We start from the raw sequence: 20,031 nt of genomic DNA, 5'->3' as shown, positions 1-20,031 counted from the left end.
TGCCCCAGCCCAGGAGCAGCAGCAGTGGCCAGCGGCAGCAGTGGTGTCAGTGGGACCCCCTGTGCACAGGGAGCCCCAGCCGCGGGGTGGCCGTGGCAGCAGCCCCAGGGAGCTCCAGCCCCGGGATCCCGGAACAAGTGGAAATCCCAACTGTGCAAACGCTGCCTGTGCCTCTTGGGTTTTCTTTGGTTGAGGGGATTTCGAGGTACGTTAGAAGTCTCTTTTTCTCTAACTTAGCTGTCGAAGGAAGAGTTGAGAAGTATGTGCTTCACTCTCTTAAGGTTGATTTTTATATTTTGTCTAAAACATTTTTTTGCTGGCCTGCTGAGGTTTGTTCAGCAGGTCAGCTTAAGGTACTCTTTTTGCCTCTTGGGTTGGTGTTATCTTTTATATTAAAACCTGCCTATACTATGTTTACAAGAATGTTTTAATACCTATTACTTAAGTTAGATAGTGACTTTCTACTTGAAACCAATATGTGAATGGTAATATCGTCTTTCATATGGATGCTAGCGAGAAGAAAGAGGAAGGACTGGGTACACCCAAATTTTTCTATCTATGTAGATAATACCAAACTCTTTCGTACAAGGTTCAAAACCTCTGTGTACAGTGCTCTAAATGTTTTCCGTTCACTTTGTGATTACTATTACTAGACTATCTAAATTGTTGTGACTTTTAATTCTTGACATAAAGGTGGTAACATGCTTTATGGGTTAAATTCAAAGGCCCAGGGGTCTTTGGCTACATGCCAGGGTCTCTGAACCCCCTGCCAGGGATTTAAAGCCCCCTGGCTGGGGCTGGAATCATTTAGGATGGTCAGGGGGAGGTCCGGGGTTCTGACAGTGCCCAAAGGAATGAGAAAGAGAAGTGAAGTTTTATAAAGAATCATTATTTATTTGCTGAACATCGGCAAACACGAGGATTTACAGAACACATTTCATTACAACAGTCCTCATAAGAACAACAACAACAATCTACTGCACATATTTCCATGGGATCCTATGGAGTAACAATCTTCAAAACATATTTACAAAGAACTACTAACCTAAGAACATATTTACAAAAATATCCTAACTTTTCAAACATATATACACCGCCGAAATATCTACAGCCATCATCTGCATCAGTCCTGGAAGGAAGAAAGAAGCAAAGCTGGAGTCAGCTGCCAGCACTGGGCCCAGCTGGGCCCCAAGAGCTGGGACAGGGCTGGCAGGGCTGGTGTGGCCCCAGGCAAGTGCAGGGCAGGCCAGGGCTGGTGCTTGTGGCAGCACAATCCAGGCCCCCTGCGGGCAGCGTGTCCCTGAGCGGGGCCATCCAGCCCAGCCCCAGCCTGGCGTCAGGGCAGCCACTGTGTCTGTGGGCAGGGCATGGGGAGCATCTGCCTGTCTTACTTGTGGGGCTCCATCTTCATCCTAGGACCATGGGCTCCTCCTCATCCTTCTCATCCACTTCCATCGCCTCGATGTCATCCTCCTCATCAACTTCCATCTCCTCAACCTGGTCTTCCACGTCCACCTCCATCATCTCTTCCTCATTCAGCACCATGTCCACTTCCATCGCCACCACAGTGTCTCTGTTAGTCTGCAAGAGACAGCACAATGTCACAGTGGGGTTCCTGTCCCACACCATCCATTCCCACATGGCTGCAGCCTGCTCAAACAGGCTGCCTCCTCCCTGGAATGGCACAGTACCTCCACTGGCGCAGCAGTGCTCATCCTGCTGGGGTTGGTGCTCCAGAGCAGGCAGCAGGAAAAGGCCAGGCAGCAGCAGCAACAGCTGAGTGCTGACGGGCAGAGCGCAGAGCGAGCGCCAACTGAGCGCTGGCAGCAGGCAGAGTGTCTGCTGTGGTGGTTTCCAGGTGCTGGACGTTCCACCTGGAACGCTGTGGGAGCTGTGATGTCACAGAAGTTTCAGGGCCGCTCCACACTGGGAGATGGGCATGGTGGAATGATGAAATCCTTGAATGGTTTGGCCTGGAAGGGACCCTAAGGATCATCTGGTTCCAAGCTGAGCAGCCTCGCAGCACAGCAGGTTGCTGCGGCCCCTGTCCAAGCTGGCCTTGGATGTTGGTGGGCATGGGGTATGCACAGGCTCTCTGCGCTGGTCCCTGTGTCAGGGACAAGCACCCTGACAGGAAAGAACTTCTTGCCATCATGGAATGGATTCCAGCTCTTGCAGTTTCATCCCATTCCCCCTTGTTCTGTCACTTCAGTTGCTGACAAAGAGTCCTCTCCCACTTCCCGGTGGGTCAGGCTGTTCCTGCAGTGTCACACATGTGGCTGAAGCTGCAGCCAGGAGAGAGAGAAGCCAAGCTGGCAGAGAGAGGAAATGGGGAAAGTGACATGAGAGATGAGAGGAGAAGGAAAAAGTAGAGACATGCAAGGCATTGGGTTGGGTGATTTGTGGCATTCATGCCTTTTATTAGAGGCCAGGTTCTCTGGTGCACTCAATGACTGTGTGATTGCGGCGTGTCCACAGTGAGCCCGTGTGAGCGAGCTGCACTCCCAGAGGCCGGAGCACACTTGCTTCAAGTGCTGATGAATGAGGCCAGAGATGGGTCTTTGTGTGGAACTCCAAACGCTGTGCATTGCCATGAAGAGGGTCCAGGGCCAGAGAGAAAATGAGGCTGGGGTCTGAGGGTTTCATTCGGGGGGGAGAAGGGGTGAAGCCAGGACCAGCAGGGGAGAAGAGAGAGGAGAACATTCTCTGGAGAGTAGATACAAGGAAAAAATGGCAGTTGAAGTGGGTGATAGCAACAAAATCTGCAGATTGCAAGAGGCTGCAAGTGGCCATGGGTGAGAGCCTTGCATTCAGAGGGGTTTCTCTGTTTCACCTTGGTCCCCTTTGCCCTAAGGTATCACAGTTGCAATGAGAGGCCCCTGGGCCTCCACAAGTGCCCCCTTTTTGTTTTCAAGAATGAAGGCTTCTGCCATGGACTTTTGCAAGCGTTGAGCAAAACTGGATAGAATAACCAAGACAATGAATACAAGAAACAAAGCCCACAAAACAGTCTTGACTAAATCACAGAATCACAGAATCATGAGTTTGGAAGAGACCCCTAAGATCATCAAGTCCAACCTATGCCCTAACATCTCAACTAGACTATAGCACCAAGTGGCATGTCCAGTCTTTTTTTAAACACATCCAGTGATGGTGATTCCACCACCTCCCTGGGAAGACAGTTCCAGTGCTTTATTATTCTTTCAGTGAAAATTTTTTTCCTAATATCTAACCTATACCTTCCCTGACGTAGCTTGAGACTGTGTCCCCTTGTTCTGTCAGTTGCTGCCCGGTGGAAGAGACCGACCCCCACCTGTCTACAACCTCCCTTCAGGAAGTTGTAGAGAGCAATAAGGTCACCTCTAAGCCTCCTCTTCTCCAGGCTAAACAACCCCAGCTCCCTCAAATGTTCCTCGTAGGGCTTGTTTTCCAAGCCCCTCACCAGCCTCGTTGCTCTCCTCTGGACACGCTCAAGTATCTCAATATCCTTCCTAAATTGAGGGGCCCAGAACTGGACACAGTACTCAAGATGTGGCCTCACCAGTGCCGAGTACAGGGGGAGAATGACCTCCCTGCTCCTGCTGCTCACACAAGTCCTAATGCAGGCCAGGATGCCGTTGGCCTTCTTGGCCACCAAGGCACATTGCTGGCTCATATCCAATCGGCTGTCAACCAGCACCCCCAGGTCCCTTTCTGCCTGAACACTATCCAGCCACACTGTCCCCAGCCTGTAACGCTGTAGGGGATTTTTGTGGCCAAAATGCAGAACACGGCACTTAGACTTATTAGACTTCATATTGTTGGACGTAAAGATGAAAGCCAGCCTTTCATGCCCCAGTCTTTCAACAGTCCAGTGAGCCAGTCGTTGTTGCCTTTTGTCTGGATCTTATTGATTTGATCTGTGAGCAGCTGGCCGCTCTGGTATACTGAGTCCCTATGTGAGAAGAGGTTGACATGCGTGGCCATGGGCAAGAAATTGTGGCTTGGCTGTGGAACCACCCATGCGAAGGCATGCGGCATAGTGAGGAGCATCCAGGTTCCTGCTGCAGTGGCAAGAAAGGACAGCATCCTTTGACTTCAGCTAATTTCGTAGTGGGTGGAGGCTTGGGTGGCCTGAAAGTATAGAGATAGGGAGATTGCAATGTGAACCTTAAATTCTGGTCCCACTAAACTTTCTCTTCTGTAAGGCAAGGGTTTGAAGTCTTCTTATTAGAAGAATCAAATATCAAGGCTAGAATACAGGTTTTCCAATTGTTAAGCGGTATATCGCAGTTAGTGGTGTCTGAGCTCTCTTGGTGTTGGTCTGTGTGGTCCACACTGCTTAGGAGATCTTCTTCTGTCCTTCTTCTTCTTTTCCAGGCTGCTGCTGTCTCTCTTAGGCTCTTTTGTTCTGTTTTTCTGATGGTGGCTCTGGTGTTTGCCTGGCCATTGGCAGAAGGGTTTTATGTTTTTTGCTGGGATCCGTCTTGGGCCTGCTGCTGTAGAGACACAAGCATATCCTCCCTCCCAAGTAATGAATGGGGAAGGGTCCATAATTTGTTTGGATTCAGGGTCTTTGATCAGCACAGGTGGCTTTTCTTTTTATTGGGCTGCCAATTAAATATAAAATGCCTGATGACTGGGGGAGTTGTTCAAAAAGTTGAGCACATCAAGGGCCTTGGCCTCCAATGGGAGATACTATGTGGACTCCCTGTCTCTGTTGATCAAGGATCCTTTGGATGGAAGAGTGGGCCCTCTGGACTATGGACTGTCCTGTGGCAGAGTGTGGTATGGCTGTGACATGTTTTGTAGCCCACTGGTCAGAAAATGGTTGGAATCAGTGGGAGGTATTAGCAGGACCATGATCAGTTTTAATTTCCTGTGGAACAGGGAAGGTGGAAAAGGCTAAAAAGGAACGTTTTATAGCATCTTTTGATTTTTCAGCAGCATGGGCAGGGGCAGAAACCGCAGCGTTGTCGGTGTGGATTGAGACGGGGATGTATTTTAGTCTCCCAAAAGGGGCTTGGTGTGTGATGTGTGATTGCCCGATCTGGAGAGTCTTTAGTCCTCTTGGATTGAGTACAGCTCTGACAGAAGCAAAGGCATGTTGCTGACAATTTGGGCAGGTGTTTGCCATGGATCTTGCCTGATCTTGGGTAATTTTAAAGATGCTGAGCGGTGCAGGAATGTTTTGATGGTGGAAGTGGTGGCGGATCCTAGCCTGTTCAAAAACATTCTGTGGGGAGGTTTGGACAACCCTTGCTGGGGCATCTGCTCTAACATTGCCTACTATGAACCCAGGAAGGGTGGTATGAGGCCTTGTGTGCATGATATAGCGTGGGTGTTGTCTGTGGGACAAAAGAGAAATGAATGCTGAAAGCAAATGCTCTAGTTGGGGTTAGAAATGTCTTTGAAAATGGAATTTTCGGCCCGCTGCACTAGGCCATAGACATCTGCCGAATCAGTGATCAAAGGAATAGGTTCTTTGAAAGTGGAGAAGGTCCTAAGGACTGCAGTCAATTCAGGAATTTGGGCAGGGTGAGGATGCCCTGGCTTGGCTTTTGTCTCTTGAGCAATGCGGAGCCAGGGCAGTGCAGAGCAGGGTGGGAAGCAGAGCCCGGAGCCTTTGGAGGCTGCAAGCCTTAAACATCAGCCCCTGCAGCAGCCCAGATGCAGGTGCCACAGTTGCCAAGGCTGTCAAGGCCTTGAGAGCGGGCAGGTGGATTTTGCATCCCTGTGGGCTGATGGCGGCTCTGGAGCCAGGAGTGGCTGTGGCTGCAGCAGGAAGGGTGGCTGAAAGTTTCCTGCCTTGCTTTGGTGGCATGGCTGCAGGGGCCAGTGCAGTGAGAGCCCCCTCTGTGCTGGTAACAGCTCAGCTCTTGGGGACGCGGCTGTGCCCCAGCCCAGGAGCAGCAGCAGTGGCCAGCGGCAGCAGTGGTGTCAGTGGGACCCCCTGTGCACAGGGACCCCCAGGCGCGGGGTGGCCGTGGCAGCAGCCCCAGGGAGCTCCAGCCCCGGGATCCCGGAACAAGTGGAAATCCCAACTCTGCAAATGCTGCCTGTACCCAAAGGAATGACAAAGAGAAGTGAGGTTTTAAAAAGAAGCAGTATTTATTTGCCAAAGATCGGCAAACACGAGTATTTACAGAACATCTTTCATTACAACAATCCTTATAACAACAACAATAACAATCTACAGAACATATTTACATGGGATCCTATGGACTAACAATCTTTGAAACATAATTACAGAGAACTTCTAACCGCAGAACATATTTACAGAATTCTTCTACTGTTTCAAACATATTTACAGAGGCGTCACATCGGTGACCATCATCGGCATCAGTCCTGGAAGAAAGGAAGCAGCAAGCTGGACTCTGCTGCTGGCACTAAACCCAGCTGTGCTAACAGCAGGGCCTCAGGGGCTGGGACAGGGCTGGCAGGGCTGCTGTGGCCCCAGGCAAGTGCAGGGCAGGCCAGGGCTGGTGCTTGTGGCAGCACAATCCAGGCCCCCTGCGGGCAGCGTGTCCCTGAGCGGGGCCATCCAGCCCAGCCCCAGCCTGGCGTCAGGGCAGCCACTGTGTCTGTGGGCAGGGCATGGGGAGCATCCACGCTGAGCCTGCCCTGGCCCAGCCTGTGGCCGTTCCCTCTGCTCCTGTGCCTTTTCCTGGGAGCACAGCCCGAAACCCAGCTGTCCCTCCTGTCAGGGAGTTGTGCAGAGGCAGAAGGGCCCCCTGAGCCTCCTTTTCTCCAGGCTGAGCCCCTTTGCAGCTGCCTCAGCCCCTCCTGGGGCTCCAGCCAGGATAGAATCCTGGTGCTGTACAAAGATTAGTGTACAGACCTGCCATAGGTGCCTTTGTCAGCACATTTTAAACTTTCCTGGCTACAGAAAGGCTCTGCAGCAAACACACGAGTCAAGTCAGCAGGGACAGTGCCAATGTCCTTTGGCAATGCGTGCGGCCCGGCCCGGCCCCGCGCTCGGTGCCGCAGTTGCCTGGTAACCGCGCCCGGGCCCTCAGCGTCTGTGCCGGCGCCGCGGCCTCAGCGCCAGAGCTCGGCCCTGGCTGCTCGTTTGCAGCCTCGGCGCCTTTAGGCGGCTGCACTTGGCCATTGCCACGGCAGTTGTTGGCACAGCATTGGTTTCTGTCAGCCACTGCTGTCAATTGGCAGAGAATTGGTCTCTGTGAGCGACTCCTGAACTCGCAAAGCATTGGTCTTTTTGCGAGGGACTCCGGAACTCTCAGAACATTGGTTTGTGCCAGGGACTCCGGAACTCGCAAAGCATTGGTCTTTGCGAGGGAGTCCTGAATTTCCTTTGAAGGTAAAGATTGACTCAAATTGTACTTTCTGGTTTTGTCCCATCTGTGCTCTGAAAGAGAATGCCACAGGGAGATACAGGATGGTGGCATGTACAGCTGAGGGGATGAACAATAGATGGTCTACTGATGGTGCTTTTTGCTCACTGAACAAATGCAACATTTCCTAAGTACACTAGTTTATAGAGTTTTTCCTGTAGTATTTATTTAAACTACTTATAGGTGAGTGAGTTCTGTTCAAATTTCAGTGGGTTGTTATGATCTGGTTATTAAAATGTTTAAGGAGGTGCCCCTGAATTAAGGTGCAAAATGAGACCATCTGCCAAAGTGGATAGTCTGGATTTTATGTAACAGTAAATGTGAGGAAGAGAGAGGGAGAAAGAAATAGAAAAAGGAGGGGGGGACGGAGGTTGATGGGAAGGGGGCATGAAAGAGAGTGACAGAGACAGATTTAGTAGAAAAGATCACCATTCCATGGATCCCATCCCATCCCATTCAATCCTCTTCTGGTCTTCTCTGTGGTGAGGTTTCGCAAAATGTAAGACTCCAATGGATGAATGCGGATTTGGGCAAGGTGGGACAGCCCAGGTACCTCCCTGGGGAAGGGCAAGTTGGGCTCTGTCTTTTGCTACTTTCAAATAATATACATTGTTAGCACCAGTATATCCTTTGAGTCTGCCACGAATTGGGCAGTGGATTTTCGGATCTGTTGTGTTACTTTGCATGCCATGCAGTCATCTGGTGCAAGGCCTCAGAAATGGCTCTGGGGGCACTTTGGGGGTCTTTGATGGGCTATGACACCCCCTGAGCTGCCCCTGATGGGAATGTCCCCTGGATGTGGCCTTCTGGGGGTGGGGGTTGTAGAGCTGAGCCAGTTTGTGTGAGGGAGGATGGGTGTCCACTGCCCCTTACCAGAGGTTGTGCCACAGACCCAAAATTTCCTCCTGCCCCTCTGTTGATGGGAGGTGTGTGTGCAAACCTGGCCTCAGCAGAGGAGTCTGTGGCTGTGACTTGCCCAGCCTGAAGGCAGACAGAGCTGATTTTCAGGACAGCTGCTGGCTGTGGCTATGGTGTGGATCTATTTTTCTCCCTTGGCCTTGTTCACTTCTCCCGAGACCTGAGCTAATGGGGCAATAGTGTCACCTTTATCTTGCCTCAAGTTCCCATGTGGGCCTTAACTCCCAGTCCCAAGTTCCAGTCAGGAGGCATTTTCAGGGAAGGGTGGGCTTGGGTGCTCTCAGCTTCTTTGTACAGTTTTGTCACAATTGGAAAAAAGTCCTTTGTAGCAATATTTAAGCCATGAGCCATAACATTGCAGTCTCTCCCAAGTCCAGTGAGGAGCAGCTGAGAGAGCAGGGGTTGTTTAGCCTAAAGAAGAGGAGGTCCACTCAAGCTGGTTTTAAGTAATATTTAAGCTACAGCTTTGTCTGTTCTAAGTATTATTAATGTTCAGCTTTTTAGCTCCAGATTTCAGCAAGATCCATTTTTGAATTGCACAAGGGAGCCATCTAGTCCAAATAAAGTCCAACTAGAGGCCTAACAATACTAGCTACTTATGCCAAGCAAGCACTTAGCTACTTTCAAATGATATAAAATGTTTAGCAGCAGTGTATGCCTTGAGTCTGCCACGAATTGGGTTCTGGATTTTCAGAGTTCCATTGTTGCTCCTTCCAGTTTTGCTGAGGCCTTGTTGCTCCTCTGTGACACCCTCCCTTCAGAATGGCTTCTGGATTCCCGAAAAAGACACCGACACCTCGTCTTTTGCTGAGGGAAAGACTGCAGCCTAGCACTGTGAGTAGCCAGTGGGGCTGTGCTCAGGCTGGCAAGTGCCCTGTTGTCCAGCAGCGCTGGGAAGCTGCAGAGCCCCTGCCCAGCTCTTTGTGCCGTGCTGCTGTTGGTGGGGGCTGTCCTGGTGCAGTAGGGAACACTGTGTGATGTTTCAGGGACAGCCCAGCGCCTTGCCTGGCTGTGCCACGGGAGCCAAGTGAAACCAATGTGCAGCTGAAGCCCTCAGCATGTGCTTCTGTGCCTGCCCTTTGCCACTGGAATTCCTTCTGTCAGGCTGGGCACTGCCCTGTGCTGCTGTGACCAACCTGCCCTTGGGCACCTGGGCATGTGGGGGGAGAGCTCAAACTCTGCCCAAAGCCTTGAGAGCCACGGCTGCTCCCAGCCAGAAGAGCTCCCAAAGCAGCAGTTCTCTCTGAGCTCCTGGGTGGGTACAGCTCCAGCCCTGCAGGCAGCACTGCAGTCAGGGCCACAAAGGTCCCTTGATGTCTGGAGCTCACTGGGCTGAAGATGCCCCAGTGCTGAGGCTCTGGCAAGGAGATCCCTGTGTTTTCTTCTCTGGAGGGCTCTGTCAGCCCAGACAGAGAAAACAAATGCTCATTAACAGAGAGAGGAAAAACTTGGACACATTCCTGTGCACCTCCCTCTTGGTACAGCTTTTCTTTCTTGCTTCTCTTGGACTCAGCCAGCAGTGCTGTCTCCTGGCTGTGAGTTATGAGTGTTGTGCAGGGATGGACTTGGGGCAGTTCTGAGAGCTCCTTCCCACTCTCTGAAAAGGGCATTGCCTCAATGCAGAGAAACGTAAGAGGAAACAAATGGCCAAAGAGCAGAAATCCCCAAACATGTCACATCAGATCACAAAGAGTCTAATGGGACACAGCCATGTGGTTGGAGTGTGTGTATTGCACCCTGTATTATTAATTGATTGGTACTAAGTATTTCAGCAAGTAACTTCCAGGGCTTCCAGAACTGCCCAAGTGGCTGTGATCGCAAATTAATTCACCAGAACCACTTGCTCAAGATAAACCCCTCTGAACAAGCACATTTCTGAGCTTCTTTCTTGCTTAAACTGCAACCCCTTGGACGAGGACACGAGGCTTGACTCCATTTTCATCAGAAGGCTGATTTATTATGTTGTATATTATACTAAAATACTACATTACAACTATACTAAAAGAACAGAGAGAAGAAGATCAGAAGGCTACAAAGACAAGAATAGAATAGGAATGAATAACAAAAATCCTGTGACTCTCACAGCCCCGGCACAGGTGGCTGTGATCGGTCACTGATTGAAAACAATCTACATGAACCAATGGAAGATGCACCCGCGGCATTCCACAGCAGCAGATAGCCATTGTTTACATTTCTTTCCTGAGGCCCTCAGCTCCTCAGGACAGGAAAAATCCTAGCAGATGCTTTTTCACTAAAAATCCTGGCAACACTTCTTGCTGTTTTTTGTTTTTGTTATTGTTTTTGGTTTGGTTTTTTGTTTGGTTTTTTTTTGTTTGTTTCCTTTCAGCTGCTTCCCTCTAAGTTCCAGCAGGAGAAGTTTCTCAGCACAAAGAAGGAGGCCAGCACTGGGGGGAGTATTCTGCCCAGAATTGGCCCATGGATAGACCTGAGCAAGAATGGTCCAAAGGTAGCCTTTTCCTGCTCTTTTCCTTTCTGTTTGATAGCAAGTTTGAAGAGGGTGTGTGCTTGTGACAGGCTTGCCTCCAGCAAAACACCTCAGTGTCCAGGTGCTGTTGTCATTGCAAGCTGCTGGCAGTGGTGGACTGGGAGTCCTGATGTGCACTGAGCCAACACAGATAACCTCTGCTGCAGCTGCTGGGCTGTGCTGGAGTGTGGCTGCCATTGCTAAAACAATGGGGGAAGGCTGGGGACACAAAGGCACAACATTGGCATGTGCCATTCTCCTGCTGAAGGAGCCACCTCTTGCTTTGGTGTGGTCACCATCAAACGCTCGGGGTCACAGGATTCCCTGCACAGTGGCAGCGTTGGCCTTGGAAGGCCAAGCACCTGCAGGAATTCCTTCAGATTTAGCAGAACCAATTGCATTCCTGCTTTGGGTTGGAACAATGTGCTGGACCCTGACAGGGTGTTAGATTTTGCAGGCTGCCAGATGTGCAGGGGAGTAGCCCTGGGCAGAGGGGAGTGGATGTGCTTTCTGTGCTCAGTGCCTACTTAGAGGTGTGTTTCAAGCTGCTTTTGTGGCAGGACTGGCTCAGTAGAAAGCACAGTCCAAAGGGGCAGGTGAGCCAGGTGGGCTGTTGAGCAGGAAATTGGCAGCAAGAGACATGGAACACACTGGTTCAGGACTGGCCTGGAGAGGGGCCTTGGGAACACCCCAGGGAAGGGCACAAGTAAGGGACAGTGTGCTGCAGGCACTCCCTTCAGCAGGCTGTGTCTGCCCTGGAGTCACAGGAGAGCTGCTGGTGTCTCTGCAGTGACAGCAGTGTGGCTGCAGAAGGCAGACAAAGCAGGGCAGAGTCTTCTCCAAGCAGTGTCTCTGCTCCAGAAGCATTTGCTGCTGTTGTGTCATTCCAGACGTGCCTCTACAATGGCATTAAATAAGATAGCAAGAATGACAAGAAAGCACCCAGTTAAAGCTCATGGGAAAAGGAGATACCAACTCCACTTTTACCCAAGTTGCTGAGGAAATAACTGAACCTTATCCACATTCAGCATTCACCTAATTTGTCCTTTTCCTGACTTCTGTTGTACTTTGTTTTTGCCTTTACCTCTGTTAGAAAGGCAGTAACTTTTAAATGCACAGAAAGAGGAAAAAATCATCAAAGCAAAAGAAAACTGTTTATTAGTAACAATTCACTTGAGCCGTGTGTGTCTCCTTGCCCCTGGAGAGGAGCAAACACAGCCTCCAACAAAATGGCAATCTTTGTATCCCCTTTGTACCCGGCCGGGACAGTCCCTGTCCCCTTTCCCCTTGGAGAGGCACTCAGGAACTTCCCTTCTCTCTGACCACCAACTTTTGTGTCCCCTCCCCTCTCATCCTCCTTCCTTTTGGTCAGGTCTTCAACCCCGTCCCTCTGCCAGCTCACAGCAACACCCAACAAACCAACCTGAACAAATCCAACCCACAAACAACACACAGAACCAACAAATTCCATCCTTTCACTTCATAACCTTTTGGCTTCATCCAAATGTCACCTCATCTCTGACACCTCCTCTGGTACTGTTCTCGTCATCCTGAGGCCTAAGTTCTAGATCCAAACAGAAATTTTCAGTTGTGTGGGCCTCAGTTTCCCTGTCTCAGAGTAAAGGACATCCCAGAATTGTTTCTCCTAGAGTCTGATGTAAATTTGTGGGTTTTACTTACTGCATGAGTGCTCAGGCCGTGCCTCAGGGGGCACAGGGCTGTGCTTAAGGAAAGTGCTGCCTGGCATTGTGGAGAAGGAAAGCTGGAGAAATCAAAAGAGTAGCTTGGCTTGAACCTGCTGGAAGCTGACCAAGCAGTTCTTGATCAGCTCAGAGCAGAGGTGGGTGAGCCACTGTTTGCCCAGTGTGTCCTGGGCAGATGTGCTCCCCCAGAGTCTGCACTTCACTGGGGGTCAGTGTAAGATTGTCCTTCATGAGCCTTCCTCCCAGCAGCTGAAGCTGTCCCTGCTCTCTCTCGCCTCTCCAGCTGCCGTCAGCTGCCCCGAAACAGAGCTTGTTTCAGGTTTCCCCACCAGAGATGGTGTTTCAGAACTTCGTGGCTCGGGAGGTCTCTGAAATGGTGCTGTCTGTGACGAATAAGGACAAGGTAAGTGCTGGCACCTGGAGCTTGAATCCTGTGCTAGAAGAGGAGAGTGCTGTCATTGCCCGAGTGGGCAGCAAAGCAAGTTATCTGCTGTAGCACATGCAGGAGAAAATGTCTCAGCCCCTTGTTCTGCAAGATGATGGGAATCTTCGAGTGCTGGGAATTGTGCCCTGATTTTGTCCATGCATTGATGGTGTCTATCCCAAAGGAGTTTCCTTCTTTTGAAAGCTGTGGATTGATAGGAATGTTGAGGCCTGTACAGTTCTGACCTGCTCTCAAGCTTTGCCTTGAGTCTATAGCACCTCCTGTGTCTCCTTGGTTAATCTTGGCTCCTGGTAGGAATCTCTGCTGCTCTCAGCCTGTTGGGCTCCCTTTGTGCAGCTCACAGTCAGAGCTCAGGGGCTGAGTCTGCTCCACTTGATGCTGGAATCACTTCTCATTAAGGGCATTGGCACTGCAGGAAACGTGTTCTGGAACAGCCCTGGAATCAGAGTGATGTAGCAGAAGCAGTGGGAGCCCTTTAGGTGCCACTTGAGGCTCCTGCTAAGCTTCATCCCGCTCTGCTCAGCTTTTCCAAGAGCAACACGGTGCTCTGCTTTCCCTTTGGAGAGCCACAGCACATGCAAAGCCATGTGCTCCTGGAGGTTTCCACCTTCACTTGAAGAAATTGTGATGGTTTTGCAATTTCCCAAGAGAGTTGAGAGGGGAAAAGTTGAAAAATGTCAGCAGTTGTGTTCCAGTGTAACGAGGAAAACAGAGACCATTGGAATTTCAGTCAGGGCAACTTTTTCTTAGATAAGCCTTGTGCCAAGGGTAGGCTGGTGGGAACAGAAAGGAGGGAGTCCAAATCATCTGGTTTAGACTTGTTGAGATTATTTTGGTGCTCAGTGTGCTAGAAAATGCATGTTTGCTGTGTCTGTGAATGCCAGAGGGCAGACCCTGGCCTGTGGCTGCAGGCAGCAATGCCCAGCAGCCCAGCTTGCCTGCACAGGCAGCAAGAAGCCCTGGAGAGCCAAGATTGGCTTTTCATACTGGAAGCACAGTGTCAGTCAGTGCTGGTCATGTTTCTCCAGGCAGAAAATGCCTTTGAAGCCCACAGTCCATAGGCACAGCCTGTCTGTGTTTCTGTCACTTTTGACAAGATGATTGCTCTCATGGTTTTATGACTCTTCCTTGCTGCTTTACTGCCCATTTAAATTCTCTTTGCCATCTCCTTGTTTTAGGGATTGTCTTGTTGTTCCTTTGGCTTTTCAGGTTTGCTTTTATTCCCAGTAAGGCCACAGTGTTTGGTCTCCTCTCTTGCTGGTGTGCCTGCATGACTGTATCCCCAGAATGTGCCTACCCAAACGTGATCTGCTAGAAGGGAATTTCTTCCTTCCCCCAGGAGAATGTGCTGGTTTGCTTTCAGGGAGCACATTCCCCCTCTGGAACATGACTGCATGGCTGAGTGCAGGCAGGAGCCAGCAGGTTTTTTGGCCTTGTTGAATGTACAGATGACTTGGTTCAGGTGCTCTGTCTCCATCCTGCTGGTGCTGACCTGCTTGGCCCTTCCTTGCCACCAGGCCCTGCCCCGCTGGCCCTGGCCAAAATGCTGGAGCCAGAGAGAAGGGACTCCAGCTGACCCTTGTGAATGATGTGCCTGCACCTGCTCAGCTGCAAGGGCTTTGGAAAAGGGGTCAAGGAGGGATGTCAGCAGGGCAGGGACAGGTCTCCTGTCGTCCTGTTTGCACAAGTGTCAAAATCATCATTTGATGTCTTTGCTGCAGATTCCTCGGCTGGTGAAGGTGTGCATGGAGAGCTGCCCTTATTTCCAGCTGGCGTGCCCCAGGGGTGTGTACCACACGGTGCCAGCAGGCACCTCTGCCCCGTGCGCATCCACTTCAGCCCCTAGGAGAACAAGGTGAGCCTGGAGGAGCCCGAGCATAGAATTCTCTGCAAAGCCATTGTTTTCCCTGCACTCTGGGTGCAGCCCATTCCATGCTGGGAGCTTGGCTCCAGGCCGTGGGCAGGCAGCCTGCAGCCAGTCCCAGCTTGGCACGGGCTGCCAGGCACTGCAGCCAGGCCTGACAGGCTCTGCTTCCCCTCCCTGCACATCCCTGAGCATTGCCAAGGGAAGATGCACAGGGAACAGGATGAAAATGACAGAGGGCTGTTGATAGATGTTGGGCCATCTCTAGGTACAGCGGAAGGGGGTTCATGATGATGAGGAACAAAGAGGTCAGAGAGCTTTCCTCCTTCCCGGCTGGCAAGAGCTTCCCTGCCTCCCCCTGGGCTGGAGCAAGGACGGTGCTTTTTCCCAGCCTCTGCTCTGCAGCCTTGCAGCTGTGCTGTGCCAGAGCGCAAGTGAGCATGGTGCAGCTGCAGGGCCAGGGCAGAGGATGTGCTGTGCCCGTGAGCCCGGCCTGGCACAGGCACAGGCACACTGTTGCCAGGTTTTTAGAAGGTTTTTGGCAGGTTTGTAGAAGGTTTTTGGCGGGTTTTTAGAAGGTTTTTGGTTGGTTTTTAGAAGGTTTTTGGCAGGTTTTCTGAATATTTTGCCAAGTTTTTAGTAGGTTTTTGCCAGGTTTTTTTTTTGCTGGGTGCCCTTGGTCAGCAGGAGGTTGCTGAGCTGCAGGGGACTTGGACACCTGCCTGCAGGAGCTGGTGTAGGGCAGGTCCAAGCTGCAGGCAGAGCTGTGAGCCCAGAGCCCATGGCAGTGACGCTGCTGTGCCTCTGTCTTCATGCCTGTCCCTGTGCTTGCTCTGTCAGCTGGCACCCATTGCGTGCCAAAGGTGCTTTTGTGTGCAGGTTTGAACAGCAGTGCTGAGGCCCTGGCAAGTCTGATCTCAGTGCTGGGATCTGGGGGGGTCAGTGTTGTGATCTGGGGGCTTGTTCATACAGAAGGGTTGAGGACATGGCATGGAAGGGAGGAAGCCTTGCAGGGAAACAAAGAGAGGCTCTTTCCAACAGCATGCTAGAAAGCAATGTTAGCACTGTTACCACTGTTCTCCTCCTGACTTGGTTGGAGAGGCAAAGTTGGAGGGGAGTTCTGAGCCAACTATGTTTCTACACCAAGCCAGAGGTGCAGGAGCTCTTTGGGTGCAGCTGTTTTCTCATCTTTTTTTTTTTGCTGCTTTGAGTCAGTTTAACTTTGTCCTATTCTCAAACAGTGGGAATATAGAAAGCTAAAGAGGAATGTCCTGTGTTCCCTAGCTCCATGTTCCTTAGAAGGGACTTAGGAATTACTGAACATCATTAAAATTTAGAGTAAAAATGATGGTGGCCTAGGGCAGTTCTCTGGATGACCAAGTGACAGAAGAGCTTAATGCCACTGAGACAGGTTTTGCAAAGTGCGCTAGTGCCTCTAAAATGTGACATATTAGTAGAGCTTAATGTTCATTTAGGGTGGGATAGGTAAATTGATGCCCTTGAAGAGTTATAGGAAATGGTTTTTCTTCTGCCATGGGGACGGCACTAAATGCCCTGTGCTGAGGCAGTTTCTTTTCCTGCAGGATTATTCCCACGAGCTCACCTGCATCACTACAAGGGGAAGGATAGTGGTGCCAATTCGGGCCATTGCTGCCCGAGCTGTCCTGGACTTCCCTGAGCAGCTGGACTTCTCCAGGTGTCCAGTCAAGAGCAGCAGCCAGAAGACTCTGCTGCTCCACAACTCTGGGAACCTGGAAGCTCGTTTCCAGCTGAGCACCCAGAGGTGAGGATCTGTCCTTGTGCAAAACACCTTTGAGTGATAACAGGGCTGGGAAAGAGCAACAAAAGGAGCCTGAGCATCCCTGCAGCCCTGGCTGGAAGGGAGCAGGATGGATGGCAGCTGCTCTTGCCTTCAGTGTTCTTAGCAGGATGCAGCCTTTGAGCTTTCTCTGTCCCAGCTTTCCTGGAGGCTGCTGCAACATGTTGGCAGCTGGCTTGCACCCTGCTGAGCACAAGCAGCTCCTGAAATGCTTTCTCAGCACTGTCAGCCAAACAGAGCCATTCTCTGGGAGGCCACAGGCACGTGGCCTTGCAGGGGTCCCTGCATCAGATGCCCAACATGAGCTGTGCTGCAGGCAGCCCGTGCAGTTCCTGTTCCTGAAGCTGATCTGATTTCCCTTGTCAGCGGAGGGCATCAGTCACCTCTTGTGTTCCATGATGAACCTTTGAAAGCCAGTTTAAAATTTCAAACAGAGATTTAAATCTCTGAATAAGGTTGTGCCCCCTTTTCCTTGAGATTTCTTTTTGAATACTCTGAAGTTCCTGTGTTTCTGCTGGTTTTTTCATTTTGGTTTAAGTGTTTGCCAAAAGATCATGAATTCTTCCTTGGGAACTTTCATGAAGGTCGAGCTCCTCTAATGCCTATCAATATACCACATGCCCATGGGTACTTGCACATGGTGTGTAGGAAATATGAGACATTTAGTGAATATTTGAAAAGCAATTGGGCTGATTTAGAAGATAAAAGTATAGAATAACTTTTGGAGGGGACCTCTGGCAATCATCTGAGCAGACACACTGCTCAAAGCAAGAGCAGTGTCTGGGGATTGCCAGGTGCCATTGGGAGATCTGGACCTGCCTTTAGATGCCGTGCAAGGAAACAAACATACAAAGGGCCCTAGTTAAACAGCAGAAGAAAACAACCTATTAAACCCCTCTCCATACCTTATCTTTTTTGCCTGTCAGTAGTGCGGTAGTGCCTGTCAGGGTGCAGTAGTGATTCATTGAAAGGGTAGATGTAACAGGATGAGAACTATCTTAAGGAACAGCTCACAATTCACAGATAAAAGGCCAAAAATTTAGCTTGCCAGCCCCATCTATTGGCACTGGTATTTTCATTTGGTTATTACAATGTCAGGGATGTCTCCTTCACGGCTCTTCTATCTGTGGGCTCAGGCAACAGCTTAGTGATGTTGGCTGAAATTCAGAGGAGTTAAGTTCAGCTGTAGAGCTTGTGTCCTTGGGTCTTGGGGAGCCAGGTCTGTGTGAGAGATGACTGCTACAGCAGGAACAGAGGAGTCTGGTGGGTACAGCCCGGGGTGAGATGTAGGAGATGCAGGGGCTGATTTGCACTTGGTTTTTCAGTCCTGAAAACTGAGTCCTGAACTGGGCTGGATCCTCTTCTCATGATAATTTGAAAAGAAGAAGATCCCTTCTTTCTCAGGCAACCCCTGAAGTCTCCCCCAGGAGTGTTATTGCCATCCTGACATCTGAGGGCAGGAGCATGTTACATGGGGCAGCAGTGGGAATGGAATGGAATGGAATGGAATGGAATGGAATGGAATGGAATGGAATGGAATGGAATGGAATGGAATGGAATGGAATGGAATGGGATGGAATGTAGTGCTGAAGTGTGGCCAGGGATTCCCTTAACTGGCAGCTTCTCTGTTCCAGTGAAATTTTTGGCAGAAGAATAAGAACAGAATGCTGTGCCTTGCCCAGAGCAGGCACTGATCCCCGAGCCCCAGCAGAGAGCTGCAGCAGCCCTGGCATCACCCCTGGAGCACATGCAGGAGCTCTGGGGCTGCTGGGGCCTTGTCTTTCCACCCCTCTCTCCAAAGCCTCACATCCAGCACATAAGCACTGCTGTCCTAAGGCTTCTCCCTCAGCCAGCAGGGATGTTCTCACCAGTGGTAATGGGAACTGGTCAGGCCCATCATTGCAGCAATAGGTCCTTCATGAGCTGAACCTGAAGCAAGTTCATCACTGCTGACGTGAACAAAGTTCAGCTTGGCAGATGTTCTCTTTATTTTTGTGTGTGATGCATTCATCACCAAAGTCCCCAGAAGACACTTGGAAGTGACAGATTGAGCAGCAGCAAAGCACCAAGGCCAGGAACTTTTGTTTCCTCAGTGGGGCTGTACAAAAGCACAAAGGCCAGCAGCTGCTGGGCAGAAGCACATTTCCCCTGAGCTCTCCCTGAGCATCAAAGCAGAGAGTCTTGTGTTTGTCAGGCAAGAGCTCTTCACCTGGTGACCAATCCTGATTGCTGCTGTTAAATCCAAAGTGCACCAACACATCTGCATAATTATTTCCAACACATTGCACAGAGTTTCTCTGCTGGGCCAAGCAAACAGTTACCAGTGTGGGTGACAACCCATAGTCCAGACTGCATTGCTGGTAAATACATAGAAACCTCCTGTTCTGCTTCCTTGATGTGCTCCTGTTCATGGTGCTTCATTGAGCTGGGATTGGATCCTTCAGACTGGAAATGGCATCCTCCTTTTGGGTTTCCATGTCACTGTATTGCTCTAATGTGCATTTGCACTCTTTCAGAGTTTTGACTGCTCCCTTTCTTAGCATAGCTTTCATTGAAGTACTGCTAAAATGTGCCCTTTTTAGGCTCAATCAGGATGTTTTCAAGGTAAAACACACCAAAGAACCACACTGCAAATTCAACAGTTATTATTCCTTGGTCTGTAAAAAAGGACTAATACAACATCACTTTCCAACATTACACATATAGTATTAATTTTACTATTTGCAAAAAGCCAATAATATAATAGGCATTTTTCACAGTGCTGGTAACACGGAGCTGCAACCCAGCTCTGTCTCCCCTTCCCAGGGAAGTCCTGCTCCATAATCTTTATCTGCCTCCCCCAGCAGCTCAGTGGGAGGAAAAGCCACTTGAAGTGGCTGGTGGATTCTCTTCAGTTTTAGCAGAGGCTTTGAGCCAGGAGGTTCCCTTGAGGGATTCTGGCTTTGGAAACCTCTCCTGAGCCTGCAGGTGTGGAGTAAAACTACCTGCTGTGCCAGTGAACAGCAAGTTATCCTGTGATCCCTCTGAGACCCGCAGGGCTTGGGGTCAGCCCTTGCTGGGGAGCGGCTGCTTGTGAGAAATAGCCACTCACTTTTCCTCAGTTTAGAAAGGTTGATTAAACCTTATCAAAAATACAACAGAAGACTGGATGGAGAAGATGTTATGGAAGGATTTTCCCCAGGTGTGCTCACCCACACAATGGAGGTTTTGCCTTTTAACCCTTTAGCCTCTCCCAAAATTCTGTCCATTGACCCCTTCTTCGCTGTCCTGTGGTGGAGTTCACTTCCTCCAATCTTGATTGGAGGTCAGATGTCACCATGGTGACAAGCCGACCCTCCCAAATATCCCAACCCCAGCTGTCCCTTGATAACAACTCAGGGGGTAAAAAACCTTTTCTTAACCTATAGACATGATATTTGTCTGTTAGTGGTGAGAGTCAGTCGTGGCATTGCTCATCTGTCAC

At 50.3% G+C, this 20,031-nt stretch overlaps 1 protein-coding gene across 4 annotated transcripts; it reads left to right on the top strand.

Annotated features, from left to right (window-relative positions):
* Window positions 1-1,970: 1,970 nt before the first annotated feature.
* LOC135298382 (hydrocephalus-inducing protein-like) lies at window positions 1,971-16,527 on the top strand. 4 transcript variants are annotated; one of them, XM_064415959.1, is made up of 6 exons: window positions 1,971-2,080; window positions 8,970-9,086; window positions 10,600-10,719; window positions 12,724-12,843; window positions 14,607-14,740; window positions 16,333-16,527. In XM_064415959.1, exons 2-6 carry the CDS (start codon window positions 9,015-9,017, stop codon window positions 16,376-16,378), a joined length of 492 nt encoding a protein of 163 aa, XP_064272029.1. In that variant the 5' UTR covers window positions 1,971-2,080; window positions 8,970-9,014; the 3' UTR covers window positions 16,379-16,527. The 4 variants fall into 4 exon arrangements, with proteins under 4 accessions (XP_064272029.1, XP_064272030.1, XP_064272027.1 ...); XM_064415960.1 differs by lacking the exon at window positions 1,971-2,080 and adding an exon at window positions 2,150-2,243; XM_064415957.1 differs by lacking the exon at window positions 1,971-2,080 and adding an exon at window positions 7,098-7,300.
* Window positions 16,528-20,031: the final 3,504 nt, after the last annotated feature.

This window comes from Passer domesticus, chromosome 4, assembly GCF_036417665.1.
Source record: "Passer domesticus isolate bPasDom1 chromosome 4, bPasDom1.hap1, whole genome shotgun sequence".
Lineage (NCBI taxonomy): Eukaryota > Metazoa > Chordata > Aves > Passeriformes > Passeridae > Passer > Passer domesticus.
This window is presented reverse-complemented; position numbering and strand designations above follow the sequence as displayed.